At 48.9% G+C, this 12,916-nt stretch overlaps 2 protein-coding genes across 2 annotated transcripts; one reads left to right on the top strand and one right to left on the bottom strand.

Moving 5' to 3' along the window:
* Positions 1-3,031: 3,031 nt before the first annotated feature.
* On the bottom strand, positions 3,032-5,567 carry RPS28 (ribosomal protein S28). Its single transcript, XM_073324708.2, has 4 exons — positions 5,466-5,567; positions 4,982-5,029; positions 4,413-4,551; positions 3,032-3,162 (listed from the first exon to the last, which is right to left on the bottom strand). The coding sequence occupies exons 1-3, from the start codon at positions 5,502-5,504 to the stop codon at positions 4,429-4,431; spliced, it is 210 nt and encodes a 69-aa protein (XP_073180809.1). The 5' UTR covers positions 5,505-5,567; the 3' UTR covers positions 3,032-3,162; positions 4,413-4,428.
* Positions 5,568-5,625: 58 nt separating this feature from the next.
* Positions 5,626-10,033, top strand: NDUFA7 (NADH:ubiquinone oxidoreductase subunit A7). The gene is made up of 4 exons (XM_073324707.2): positions 5,626-5,761; positions 5,962-6,011; positions 9,269-9,418; positions 9,755-10,033. The coding sequence occupies exons 1-4, from the start codon at positions 5,711-5,713 to the stop codon at positions 9,849-9,851; spliced, it is 348 nt and encodes a 115-aa protein (XP_073180808.1). The 5' UTR covers positions 5,626-5,710; the 3' UTR covers positions 9,852-10,033.
* Positions 10,034-12,916: the final 2,883 nt, after the last annotated feature.

The raw sequence follows: 12,916 nt of genomic DNA, 5'->3' as shown, positions 1-12,916 counted from the left end.
AACCCATGGCTGGGGAACTCCTCCCATGCCCTAGCTCTGGTTAGTGCGTGAGGCCTGGATCCACAAAGGGACTTAGGCAGCACAATGCTCAGTGTAGCAATGCTGAACTTTAAGGCAGCTAGTAAAATCATCAGGAGCGACAGTGGTAGCCACAAGGCTGAGTCAGGCACCTAGGCTCCTGTACAGTGAAGGGCCAGCTAGTGGGCAGTGCCAACCACAGGTGTGGGCTGAGCCCTGCCCCCTCACAGAGCTAAGCACCTGAGTCCAGGGGGCAAGAATGGAAGCCCACAGTGCTACCTGGAGTCAGGCAGCTTCTTGTGGGCCTGGTAGGTGCTTGCCTCACTCCACACAAAACAGCTGGAGGAGCCACCATCCACCTTCCAACTCACCTGGCACTTCAATTCTCCCTTCTGCTAGCAGGGGACAAAGGCTACAAGAGGAGGTCTCCCACATCTCAGGTGAGGGCACTAACCAGAGAGCTATGGGATACTGATACCCCTCAGCCTGGCCTCATGACATTGCTCCACTGTGGATTAAATATTTAGCTAGTCGTTGAGCCAAAAGCAAGACTAAAAAACTGCATGTGAGGCAGAGAATGTAGCCTAGTGATTAGTGCACCCAGGTGGGCAGCCTTGGGTGCAGGCCTCCTGTTCCAGTGAGGCTTATTTTCCCATCGCGGAGCAGCCCCACCAAGGCAGACTGAGGGGAGCTGGACATGCAGCTATCCCATAGCACAGCAGCTACAGCACAGCCGCTGGGAGATCCCTTCTTCAAAGCCTTTCTCCCCCTCCAGCAGGAGGAAGTGAACCTGGTGCTCCCACATCCCAGGCAAGTGCTTGGGTCAGTTATAATGTGGCAGCAGCACCTCCTCCTGCCAGAGTTTGAAGTGGACCCAATCCAAGAGGCAGTCTCTGAGCACACCCACCAGACAGGACCCTGCCCCCAACTCCAGTGGACGAATGTGTCTTCCCCAGCTTTGGGAATTGCTTAAGCAAGGGATAGGCCTTCAGATAGCGAACAGGAGACAGCAGCACACAGCTACAGGCAGGAGCTTAGGCACTGAGGGGACTTTTACCCTGAAAACTTGGGTGCCAAGTAAGGTTACATGCCTACAGTGCGGGGTGGGAGCTTTGTGGATTGGAGTGGACCCAGAAACAGGAGACAGACCCCTTAAGTGCCCAAAAGCAGGATAAGTGTCATAAGGCCACAAAAGATACAGCCCCAGCTCTGATAAGTGACACACAACAGGAGGGGACAAAACAGGGTGGGGGGGGGACACAGCAACAAAATCAGGCAGAGGATCATAGGCTGTGGGCACAACCAGGTGAGATTTGTTTTTATATTACAAATACACTGACAAAGACCCTTGGCTAACTCTTTCTTTATGGATGTTGTAGGAACTTGAGATAAGAGGGAGTGGCCTGATATGCCATCTTAGGGGAAGTATTCTCTGCATATGCTATGCTGAGGGGAAGCCTGCACAGATGGCTGTGAAAATAAACAAATGGGACATCATTAATGAAGCAGGCTGGAGGCACCTCAGTAAGAGATTGGGTAGGTGGGAAGCAGGGACTTGTGTGCCAGAAGCAGCTTGAATTTGATGTAGTGGAGGGGTGAAGGTTATAGGATCAACAGGAGAGTGTTTGACTGGATGGGGCAACGTCTGTCAAGTAAACCAGAAGGGAGGCTACAGTAGCCACAGTGAGAGGTAAGAGGGCCTGCATGCATATTTTGGCTGTAAGAGGCAGATCCAGAAAAGCATACAGACTCTTGATGAGTCAGTCAAGATGCAGGTATTTGTTCCCAGAATGGAGGGGAAAAAATGGCTCAGTGGTTAGGTTTTCTAGTCCTGATAACTCTGGGGTAACCCAGCATACAGGAGGCAGAATGAGCTAGTGAAATGGAAGTCAGGACACCTGGCTTCTTGGCCCAGCTCAGCCGTTGATCTGCTGGGTGACCTTAGCTAAGTCCCCTTATTTTGGCCCTATGAGAAAGTTGCACTAGTTTAACTAACTCACATCCTAAGTTCAACTGGTGCAAGTTACCCATAAACAGAAGCTCTTAGTTTAAGACTGGCACAGGGCAGCTTTAAGGCAGGGACTATCATTCACTAGGTACACATGCAGCACCTAGCACAATGGACCTCTGATCTATGTTGAGGCCTCTAGCTACTACTACATAAAACACAGCTATAATCCTCCCACCAAAAAGGGCATTAGAGCTAAAGCTACAATTTTGTCATGGATATTTTTGAGTAAGTTATGGACAGGTCACGGGCAATTTAAAATAAAAAAAAAATCACAGAAGTCCCTGACTTTTACTAAAAACATCCCATACAAAATGGGGAGGGAGGGTCCAGCACCTTCCCCGACCCCCACCCAGCAGCTGGGAGCTGCAGGGATTCCATTGCCCAGTGGCTGGGAGGTCCCCACTGCCACCCTGCAGGGCTGTGAGCTGCAGAGGACCCCTGCCAGCGCCAAGCAGCTCTAGGGTCCCCTCTGCCACGGGTGGCAGCAGCTAGGCAGCTCAGGGGTCACCACCAACAGCCAGCCAATTACCAGGGTCCTGCCACCCGCAGCTATCCAGCAGAGGCTGGGCTTCTGTGGGGTCCCCTGCTGCCGGCAGCAGCTGGTTAGCCAATGTCACGGAGGTCACGGATTCCATGACTTCCACAGCATAATTTTAGCTTCAATTACAGCAGAAAAGCTTTTGTTACCTCATGCCCAACAGCCCATGGTCTCAAAGCTTTTTTTTGTTCATTAATATTGTCAGTCTTGGTACTGCTGAGGTCCAAGAATATATAGAAAAGCACTGGCTTCCAGCATGAAGTGTCAGCCATCACTAGATGGGATCTTTTGTATGGCAATTCAGCTACAGCACTTGTAATGAGTTTTAAATGAAAGAGAGGGACACAGTAGCTCAGAAGAGGTAGCCTCTGGAAGTAGTTTCAATATTTTCTTCCTATAGAACTTTGTTCTGTTTACATAACCAGCAAACATTTGTTTCTTAAATAACAGAGCAACGAAAAATGTTACTGGAAAAAAATCCTTTATTTTAAGTCTCTGAAACACAACATTCCTCTTCACTAAGTCAAGCGGAGTAGGTATGAACTGTCGCTTCATTACAGGAAATCAGAAATGGTAGTCACATCAGGCTTGCCATCTATAAAGAAATGCAGATCAGAGTCTCACATTATCTTCCAAGGCTTGGGAGGGGAGGCAGGGGAAGAGGGACTAGAGATAACTGAAAAAATGAGAGTTTCATTTTGCTCCTATGGTTAGTTCAGGAGCCAAACAGCCCTAATGTGGTTAATGGGGCATTTGCACGTCACTGCAGTAAGTGGAATTCAGAATTTCACCTGCCTGCTCTCACCCACCATATTTCATCGAAACTTGCCAATTACAGCTTCCTGTGGACAGGAGACCATTACATAAATGGAAATATCCTGGGCCATTTTCAAAATAGTTAATTGCCCAGACACATGCCTGAGCCCCAGAAGTAGAACATTCTACAGAAACAGGCTGCGCTCTCCAGTTTACACATAGGAAAAACCACAGCCAGCAGAACCTGAGCACTCAAACTATTACATACGGCTCCTCTTTGGCCTGAAGTCCAGCCTGGATCAAAGGCTGCACCTGGACAAATCACCTTCAAAAAAGTTTTTTATTTGTATTATCATAACACCTACGTGCTCTAGACATGGACCAGGATCCCATTGTTCCATCTGTTTTTCCAAACCAATATCTTGCTCTATAGCAGCATGAAAAGGCTGCAGAGCAACTCTGGGCAAAAGCTGCAGTAAAGCAATTAGCCCTGTTCTCCCAAGCCTGCAGAGAGGGGCAAGTATCACACTCTCGTGTTGTCCAAACGACAAAAAGTTACTGTATTAGAACAGTTATGAAGAACATCGTTCTATGAAGAACTGGGTTAGATGACAAGTAACGACTACGATTTTCCAGTTACTGTAGACAAAGACAAATTGCGGACAGTTCTTAGGACTGCTACCTCAATTCTTCACAGCTGTGTTCAAACTGTAAACACTGCTGGAGTGCAGACCCAACACATGGAGTGTCACAGTTATATGCAGTAAAGTGATGGGCACCACTCCCAAGAGAGGAAATCTTAGGTTTAACCATATTATGTCTTCAAGACAAATCACAAGACTCAAATATTCAGTTTTAAGGTTGTTATGGCCTCGAAGCAAACACCTGTGAACACTCTACAGAGCAAGGGTCTCAGAACCCAGACACATGCTCTAGGCCTAGACAGACTAATGATTTTCTGGTTTCTTAACCAGAAACTCACTTTAAAAAAAAAAAAATCCTGACTGGGTGTTTAATTTATTCACAGTGAAGGTTAACATCTCAGCTCCAAGAAGGGCCTGATTAGAGCCCAAAAACGAAATGAGTTACCCAGCTGCAGCACAGATCAGCGTAATCGCCTTGCTTCACGCTCGGACTCCAGCAGCGTCAGGACATCCCCCTCGCGGACAGGCCCCTTCACGTTCCGGATGATGGATCGACTGGTGTCGTCCATGAATTCGACACGAACCTGACAGCCACAGCAGAGAACGAACAGAAACGCTCGAAACCCCCATTTTCCTGGGCCACCTGCCGCCGACAGGCCTGCTCAGCTCCCGGGCCCGAGTCCGCTGCGCCCCTGCCCCACGGAGCTGAGCGCTCGGCCCAAGGCCCAGCCCAGACAGCGAGGAGCACACAACGCCGGGGGGCGTCTACAAATGGCAGATGGGCAAAGTCCGTTCCCCCCTCGCAACACGGGGACAAGGGAACCGGCAATTAAGTTACATGGGGGACAAACCAAAGCCGTAAGAGGAAAATAACCTGCGGAACTCTCCGCCACTGGCGAGCCCCAGCGGCCTGGGCACCGGCCCGGCTCCCCGGGGCTCAGTCCAAGGCCTGGGAGGGGAGCCCACGACGCTCCTGAACCGCTCTCGCTAGGGCGGGGCGAGGGGGTCACTCACCTGGGTGCACTGGCCCTGTGAGCCCGTCCGGCCCAGCACCTTGGTGACCTGCGGGGAGACTCGGGTCAGCCAGGCGCAGAGAGAGGCCCCGCCCGGCCCCGCCCGCCGCTAGCCCCCGGCCGGGCCCGGCCCGGCCCGGCCCGGCCCCGCCCCGCCCGCCGCTAGCCCCCGGCCGGGCCCGGCCCGGCCCGGCCCGGCCCCGCCCCGCCCGCCGCTAGCCCCCGGCCGGGCCCGGCCCGGCCCGGCCCCGCCCCGCCCCGCCCGCCGCTAGCCCCCGGCCGGGCCCGGCCCGGCCCGGCCCCGCCCCGCCCGCCGCTAGCCCCCGGCCGGGCCCGGCCCGGCCCGGCCCCGCCCGCCGCTAGCCCCCGGCCGGGCCCGGCCCGCCGCTAACCCCCGGCCCGGCCCGGCCCCGCCCGCCGCTAACCCCCGGCCCGGCCCGGCCCCGCCCGCCGCTAACCCCCGGCCCGGCCCCGCTCTCTCGCACCCGGGCCAGTTTGATGGGCTGCACGCGGCTCGTATCCATGGCGGCTGCTGTAGATGCGGATAGGAGAGGAGGAGCCCCGCCCCCTCGCGCGCTTATATAGCCCCAGCTATCGCGAGACCCAGCGTGCACCGCGCTGTCTCCCCTTCCCGGCATGCGCCGCGCACCGCTGGCGTCCTCTCCTTTCCCGACAAGCGCCGCGCCGCTTCCCAGCTCGCACCGCGGCGGCGCCCTTCACAGCGGCCAAAATGGCGTCCGCCACCCGCCTCATCCAGCGGCTCCGCAACTGGGCGGCGGGGGTAAGGGGCTCGCGCGGGCCTGTCGGAATCCCTGGGGCGCGGTCGGCGGGGCCTAGCACCGCCCGCGTGCTGGGACCAGGGTGGCGCGGCCCGCTCCCCCGGCTCTCCCTACTGCCCTGGGCGTCCTGCCCGCACTTGGACCCCGTCTCCCCTGCCCCCGGGCTCGCACCTCCCTGAGACCCTCTCGTCTTCTTTTACAGCGGGACCTGCAAGCCAAGCTACAGCTTCGGTACACGGAGATCTCCAAGAGGTAAGGCCGGGGAGGTGGGGACAGAGCTGGTCTGCTCCTAGGCAAGCCCTTCTCCTTGTGTTGGTATGCGTGGAAACCCCGCAAGCGCAGCTGAAACTCTCCAACCGCAAAGGGGAAAGGGCGACGCGTACCTGGACCCGAACTGGTTTGAGAGTAGCAGCCGTGTTAGTCTGTAGCTGCAAAAGGAAAAGGAGGACTTGTGGCCCCTTAGAGACTAACATTTGTTTGAGCTTAAGCTTGAATACAGCCATGCGGCTTGGCGTAAGAAGAGAGAAAACAACTGTTCACTAATCTTTCATGCATAGGAACCTTAAATGTAACAGCAGGAGATAAAATAAACTTTAGACAAAATTATCATAATATTTATTAGTAACTTGTTGCTACCAATTTAAATACAAATCTCAGGAGCTGTTAAAGGAGGCCTTCAAAGGTAGAAAAATGGGTTAGTGCTGTTTGCCGAGTTCAGTACATGAAGACCTAAAGTTTCTCCCTGCCCTCTTTCTGCTTATTTTATATTCGAAATGCAAGTCTTGTTTCTCTCTTTTTGGGAGGGAGGGGGAAAAACTCTGAGGCTCTAATAGGGTAATAATATCCAATGCCACACAAGCAAAATTTGATCATGAGGGGAAGTAATTTTTATTCAGTTTACATCTGTAGTTTTAAAAAAAAATATTACAGTTAATTAAAATGCCGGAAAAACATATTGAATTTTTAAGACTGTGCTCCAGCCAATCATTTTTCATTTAGGGAGTGCAAAACCAGACTGGACAGTCCTGATATTTCTAAGGTAAATAACAAAGCTGGGGGGGGGGGGGGGGGACCACAAAGTTTTCAGGTCTCTTTACTTTTCCTAAAGAAGCAATACCTATTTTTTCTTTTTTGTTGATCACACATAAGATTTCAATAGCAAGATTAGCTTTCTCTGTTGCATATAATTGCATGATAGTTACTCTTGAGCCTTGCAAAGAACTCAAAATCCTGTTTCACATAGCCAAATTAATATTGCTGTGGAAATATTAACTTTTTTCCCCCAACTTTTGTATTTAAAGTTACAGCCTCACCATTGCATTGCTTAAAAAGAAAAAGAGGATGCAAACTCACCCACATAATGGCTGATTGGCATCTGATAAGGAAAGAAGTTCAGACCACCACATCTGGGGTCATGGGGAGGATCAGCTCCTCACCTGTGATATCCCAGCTTAGGTCCATTTAGTGTTAATAGGGATGTAGACCCCTGCCTGGTAGGAAATGGAGAGTAAGACTTCTGGTTCATCTCTCCCGAAAGCCAACTGTGTGCAAATGGAAACTTTCATTCGCTCCTCACTTAACTCACCCTGGTTAGTTGCTGATCAGTCAGAGAACATACTTGTTTAAAGTTGTGCAATGCTCCTTTATAAGGTTGTTTGGCAGCCGCCTGCTTTGTCCACTGCTTGCAGAAAGAGCAGCCCGTTGGAGCTAGCTGATGGGGGCTTGGAACCAGGGTGGACCAGCAGCTCCCCTAAGTTCCCTGCATGGCAGCCGCCCAGCAGACTATCAGTCCCCCGCCCCCGAGAGCCTCCTGCTTGCTGTGCAGATGGGGGGAAGAGGGATGCTAATGTCAGGGTGTCCCCCACTCCTTTACCCCATCTCCATAGGGGGGTGCAACAGGGCTCAGGACAGAGGGAGCTTGCTGGCAGCAGTTGCTGTCTCAATTTGCTGACCTACTTAAAAAGGCAATGTACTTAAGAGTGGCATCAGCGTACTTAACGGGGCAATGCGCGTCTCTCACGCACACACTGTGTGTGTGTGTGTCGCGCTCACACACACCTGTGTGTGTGTCTCTCTCTGTGCCATGCTGTGTCTCCTCCCTCCATTCCTGCTGCCTTGTAGAGTGTGAGGCTACACTGTGTAGGGCTCAGCCGAGTGCTAGTTCATCATTTAGCAGTAAGGCATTCCCTGGGAAATATCCCACCCTCTGACTCCACCATCTCAACCAAGCTTCATAATCATCATTGCTGTGTTCAGTATTAAATTGCTTAAAACTTATACTGTGAATATGTATGCATGTATATATAGTTTTTGGCGAAAAATTTTTCCCTGGAACCTAAACCCCCCACTTTACATTAATTCTTATGGGGAAATTGGTTTCACTTAACATCATTTCACTTAAAATAAACATTTTTCAGGAACATAACTATAATGTTAAGCAAGGAGTTACTGTACAAGATATCAGATTCTGCCTCTTCTCACTCTGTTCTCTAAAGGTTTGGTTCCTGGTTTCTGTCTTCTCAGCAGCAGCTATACTCATGTTCTAGTAACTGGAATTAACTTGTTGCTTTCCACCTGTATGTTGGAACCCAGTAATGATGTTTGATTAAGAGATGTATTCTTGTTTGAAGCAGGTCTCTCTGTTTTTAGAATAGTCCTTTAAAGACTACAAAAAGAAAAGGAGTACTTGTGGCACCTTAGAGACTAACCAATTTATTTGAGCATGAGCTTTCGTGAGCTACAGCTCACTTCATCAGATGTTTACCGTGGAAACTGCAGCAGACTTTATATACACACAGAAATCATGAAACAATACCTCCTCCCACAGGTATTGTTTCATGATTTCTGTGTGTATATAAAGTCTGCTGCAGTTTCCACGGTAAACATCTGATGAAGTGAGCTGTAGCTCACGAAAGCTCATGCTCAAATAAATTGGTTAGTCTCTAAGGTGCCACAAGTACTCCTTTTCTTTTTGCGAATACAGACTAACACGGCTGTTCCTCTGAAACCTTAAAGACTACAGAATTCTTCTGAGAGAGTGACAGTTTTCTGGATGTTCTTTTTGTTGCTTGCTCTTTCCTCAGATTTGTTAACATAGTCCAGATATAGGCTACTTCTCTCCTGGTTTGGTACTGGGTAATGATGTTTCCTTAACTTTTAATATACTGCAGGGGAATTAGAACATACATGTTTGGAACTCTACCGTTTTCTATTTCTGTCCCTGAGAGAGATTGGGTTGTTATTCTTTGCCCTGTGAGCCTTTGTTTTCATTAACAGATGCTCTGAATTCATGGCCCCAGTTCTGTATTCGTACCCATGACTGTGTCTAAGGCTTTCTGTGCTCATTCTGAAATCTTGGAAGGTGGCTCAAGATACAATGCTAGCGTGTCCTGTGCATAACACTACAGTGTCTATTTCTCCTAATACTCCACTCAAGAGTAAGACTGAGAATATGGTTCTCACTTAGCATGGTGCGTGCTGATGCTTTCTTTGGGTTCTTTGCTGTTTAGAACTCAACCACCTCCTAAACTTCCACTGGGTCCCAGTCACAAGTTTGCAAATAACTACTACTGTACTCGTGATGGACGCAGAGAGTCCTACCCTCCAGTTATTGTTATGTCTCCGCAGAAATCCCTCGCATCATGCACTCAAGATGCCAGGTAGGTCCTATTGATCCTATGATCAGCAGCCATGCAACATCCGGCTGTGATATTGTGATCTTGCAAGCTAAGCGGAGTCAAGTCTGGTCAGTATTTGGCTGGTGCACCACCATATAATGCATTGCTGATGCAATAAATGATGTTGACTGCTAGTGAGTGAATGCTGAATTAGTGTGCCGTCTCTATGCACCTTCTTTTGAGTAAGAGGGGATGTTAGGGTTGGGAATGGTTTCCCTAAAATGTTCTATGTTACTAACAAACCCTGTATTGCTGTTAAATATGAACTGATTATATAAACTAACAGTTTCTTAAGGCCAGTCTCTGTCTCTCCCCTAGCTCAGAATCTGCAGTAGCAACAACTGAGAAAAAGCCAGTGACACCAGGTGTTTCACTTGAGAAGTGGGAACTATCCAAAGATCAACCTTACCTGTGAGCTGGCCAAATATGAAGAGAAGGCTGAATGAGATTGGACTTGATAGGATTAACTGAAAAGAAGCAGCCTGGCTGGTGATCCAGTGATGGGGTTAACTTCAGTAACACTGTGTAGAATTTATTGTTCTGGAAAAGAGACCATTTTGCTGGGGCATGACTGATTAAACATATTTATCTAATGTATACCTAACGTTCTTTTCAGAATTTTCTTTATTCAAATGAAAGTTCGGAGTAAACTTGTATTTTATGGAAATGAGGGATCGACAATCTCACAAGCTAAACAGATCCAATCCTGGTCACTCCTGAAATGAACCCTCAAAACACAGGCCACGTACAAATTACAGCTGGTGATACTTCCCTCTGAATCATTATTAAAACAGTGGCTCATTATGGTGCCAGAGGGTGCAGTTCTGCAAAAGGTGCCATGGTCAGAATGAGACTTGCAACTCTGAGCTATATGCAGTGTTGTAGCCATGTTGGTCCCAGGATATTAGAGAGAGAAGGTGGGTGAGGTAATATCTTTTATTACTCAGGGCTTGTGTACACTTACAGCGGTGTCGCTGCCCCTGTGCCACTGTAGTGCTTACTGAAGACACTACCTCTGTTGACAAGAAAGCGTCTCGTGTTGGTGCAGGTACTCCACCTCCCCAAGAGGTAGTAGCTATGTCGGCGAAGCCCGACTGTCGACATGGCCCTGTCTAAACCAGGAGTTAGTTCAGTATAAGTACATTGCTCAGGGGAGTGGAAAATCCACCCCCCTGAGCAACATAGTTATACTAACATAATTTTGTAGCGTAAACCAGGGCTCAAAGTGTCACAGCTAAATACAAGATGGAACAGATGTTTAATATAAGTAGTTAACACATTGCAAGGGACCATTCAGTGTCAAATAGCCAGTAAAAATAACTCCAGTCATAGGGAGGAAAGGAAGGAGGTGTGGGGGTTGACTAGAATTTTTTATGTCCAGTGACCTGATTGGTCAAACTCCAGCAGTTTTAACTTGTTACTCACTTCTCCTTTGAAGAATTGTTGTGTCGTATTGCTAGTGTACAGTCTGTTTCATTCTATCCCAGAATAGTCAGGCTGTTTCCTATAGACCAGGGGTTCTCAAATGGGGGTCAGGACCCCTCGGGGTCACAAGGTCATTACACCGGGGGTCGCAAGCTGTCCGCCTCCACCCCAACCCCTGCTTTGCCTCCAGCATTTATAATAGTGTTAAATATATTTAAGTGTTTTTAATGTATAGGGGGGTTCACACTCAGAGGCTTGCTATGTGAAAGGGGTCACCAGCACAAAAGTTTGAGAACCAGTGCTCTAGACACTGTACTGCACTATGGTACCCTAAAGGATGAAGGATATTAATGTGCATAAATGATCATACTTGACCACCGTGCATTCGCCAAGCAGTCCCAGCATTTTTTTCACTTTCCCCAGGGCTGTGAAAAGTGGTTGTTCCACTCACCAGTGCTGGTTGCATCTCAAGGACATGAGAAAAGCTACGGATATGTCTTCATTGCACTTAACTCGGGTGATGGCACCTGGCTTAGCTTAGCCACACTGCAAATACATAATCAAGTCACTGGGTCCACAGTGCTGTTGCACTCACCTGTGTTGGTAGGACCTCTGGAAGACATATCCCATGATTCTTTGTGCTGTAGTAAGCCAAGTTGCTCTGATTCTGTCAGTGAATTATGGGAGAATGTCTGCCCTTTTGGGCAGAAGCGGGGAGGGATTGTGGGAAGGTATTGGAGAACTGTCAGCCCTTGAGTGGCTTAGCCTACGTCCTCCCTGTAAAGTGGGTGGCTTAGCAGCCTGAGTGAAAGCGGCACCAAGGCGAAAAACCCACACTCCCAGCTGGGCAAGCTAGCTTGGGTTGAAAGCACAACCAAACTCAAGTGAGAGGGTATTGTGTGGGGAAAGGAGGGAGTGTTAAGGGCAGCACCCAAGTAAGAGCTGAATTTCTGGACAAATGCACCAAAGAACCAATGATCTACCTGAGAAATTGATATTTTCATCCTCTGGAGAGAGGACCTAAATTCCCTCAGATTTCCACTACATCTTCAACAACCAGAACTTGTCTATCAGACTCTTTGTAGAACTCTGACACGCTAGCATCAACTTCCTGGACACCAGGATCAGCTTCAACAATGGAACCCTATAGACAACTATATACAAGACATCCACAATCACCTTCATATATCTGGTAACCATCTCAAACACACCAAGGTGTCTTTTATCTTCAGGTAAGTACTCAAATACCAGGAACAGGCCACCCAAATAGCTGGAGAGAACCTGAGGGGAGAAAAAACCCACTGACCCTCACACCCCTGGTTGTCACATACCATTCCACACTGGAACCCAGATGGGGTATAATTAAACAATCACAACCCATACTCAATGGAGATCACATCTGAAAATAAATCTTTCCCAAAGCCATTTTCTGGCCTTCAAGCAATCTCCAACTTCACCAAACATCATCAGAAGCAAGCTCCCCACAGACCAGGACGCAGAAACTTAAAATGGCACCAGCCCCTGCCAGAACAGATGCAAAACCTGTAGACTTATCCGCTATGATGATCAGAATCACCACCCCCAACACACCTTTCAAGATCTATGAATCCTACACATGCCTGCAAACCCAGTATGTGGTGTACCTCATCCAGTGCACTAAATGCCCCACTAATGACTATGTGGGTAAAATGAGACAATCACAATGCTCTTGAGTGAACTCTCACAGAAAAATAAGACAAAAATACCATAACATGCTTTTCACAAAGAGATCACTCTATATCTGCAAAAATAACAAGGAGTCCGGTGCCACCTTAAAGATTACCAGATTTATTTGGGCATTCTATATCTGACCTCTCAGTTCTCATCTTCAAGGGCAACTTGCACAACACCTTCAAAAGATGAGTCTGGGAGCTTAAATTCATAACTTTTAGACATGTGTAGTTGCTGGTATTTGCTTCAGGTTGGGGGGGCTGTCTGTAAGCGAGGACTGGTCTATCTCCCAAGGTCTGTGAGAGTCAGAGATCGTCCTTCAGGATAGGTCATAGATCCTTGATG

Source organism: Lepidochelys kempii, chromosome 25 (assembly GCF_965140285.1).
Source record: "Lepidochelys kempii isolate rLepKem1 chromosome 25, rLepKem1.hap1, whole genome shotgun sequence".
Classification (NCBI taxonomy): domain Eukaryota; kingdom Metazoa; phylum Chordata; order Testudines; family Cheloniidae; genus Lepidochelys; species Lepidochelys kempii.
This window is presented reverse-complemented; position numbering and strand designations above follow the sequence as displayed.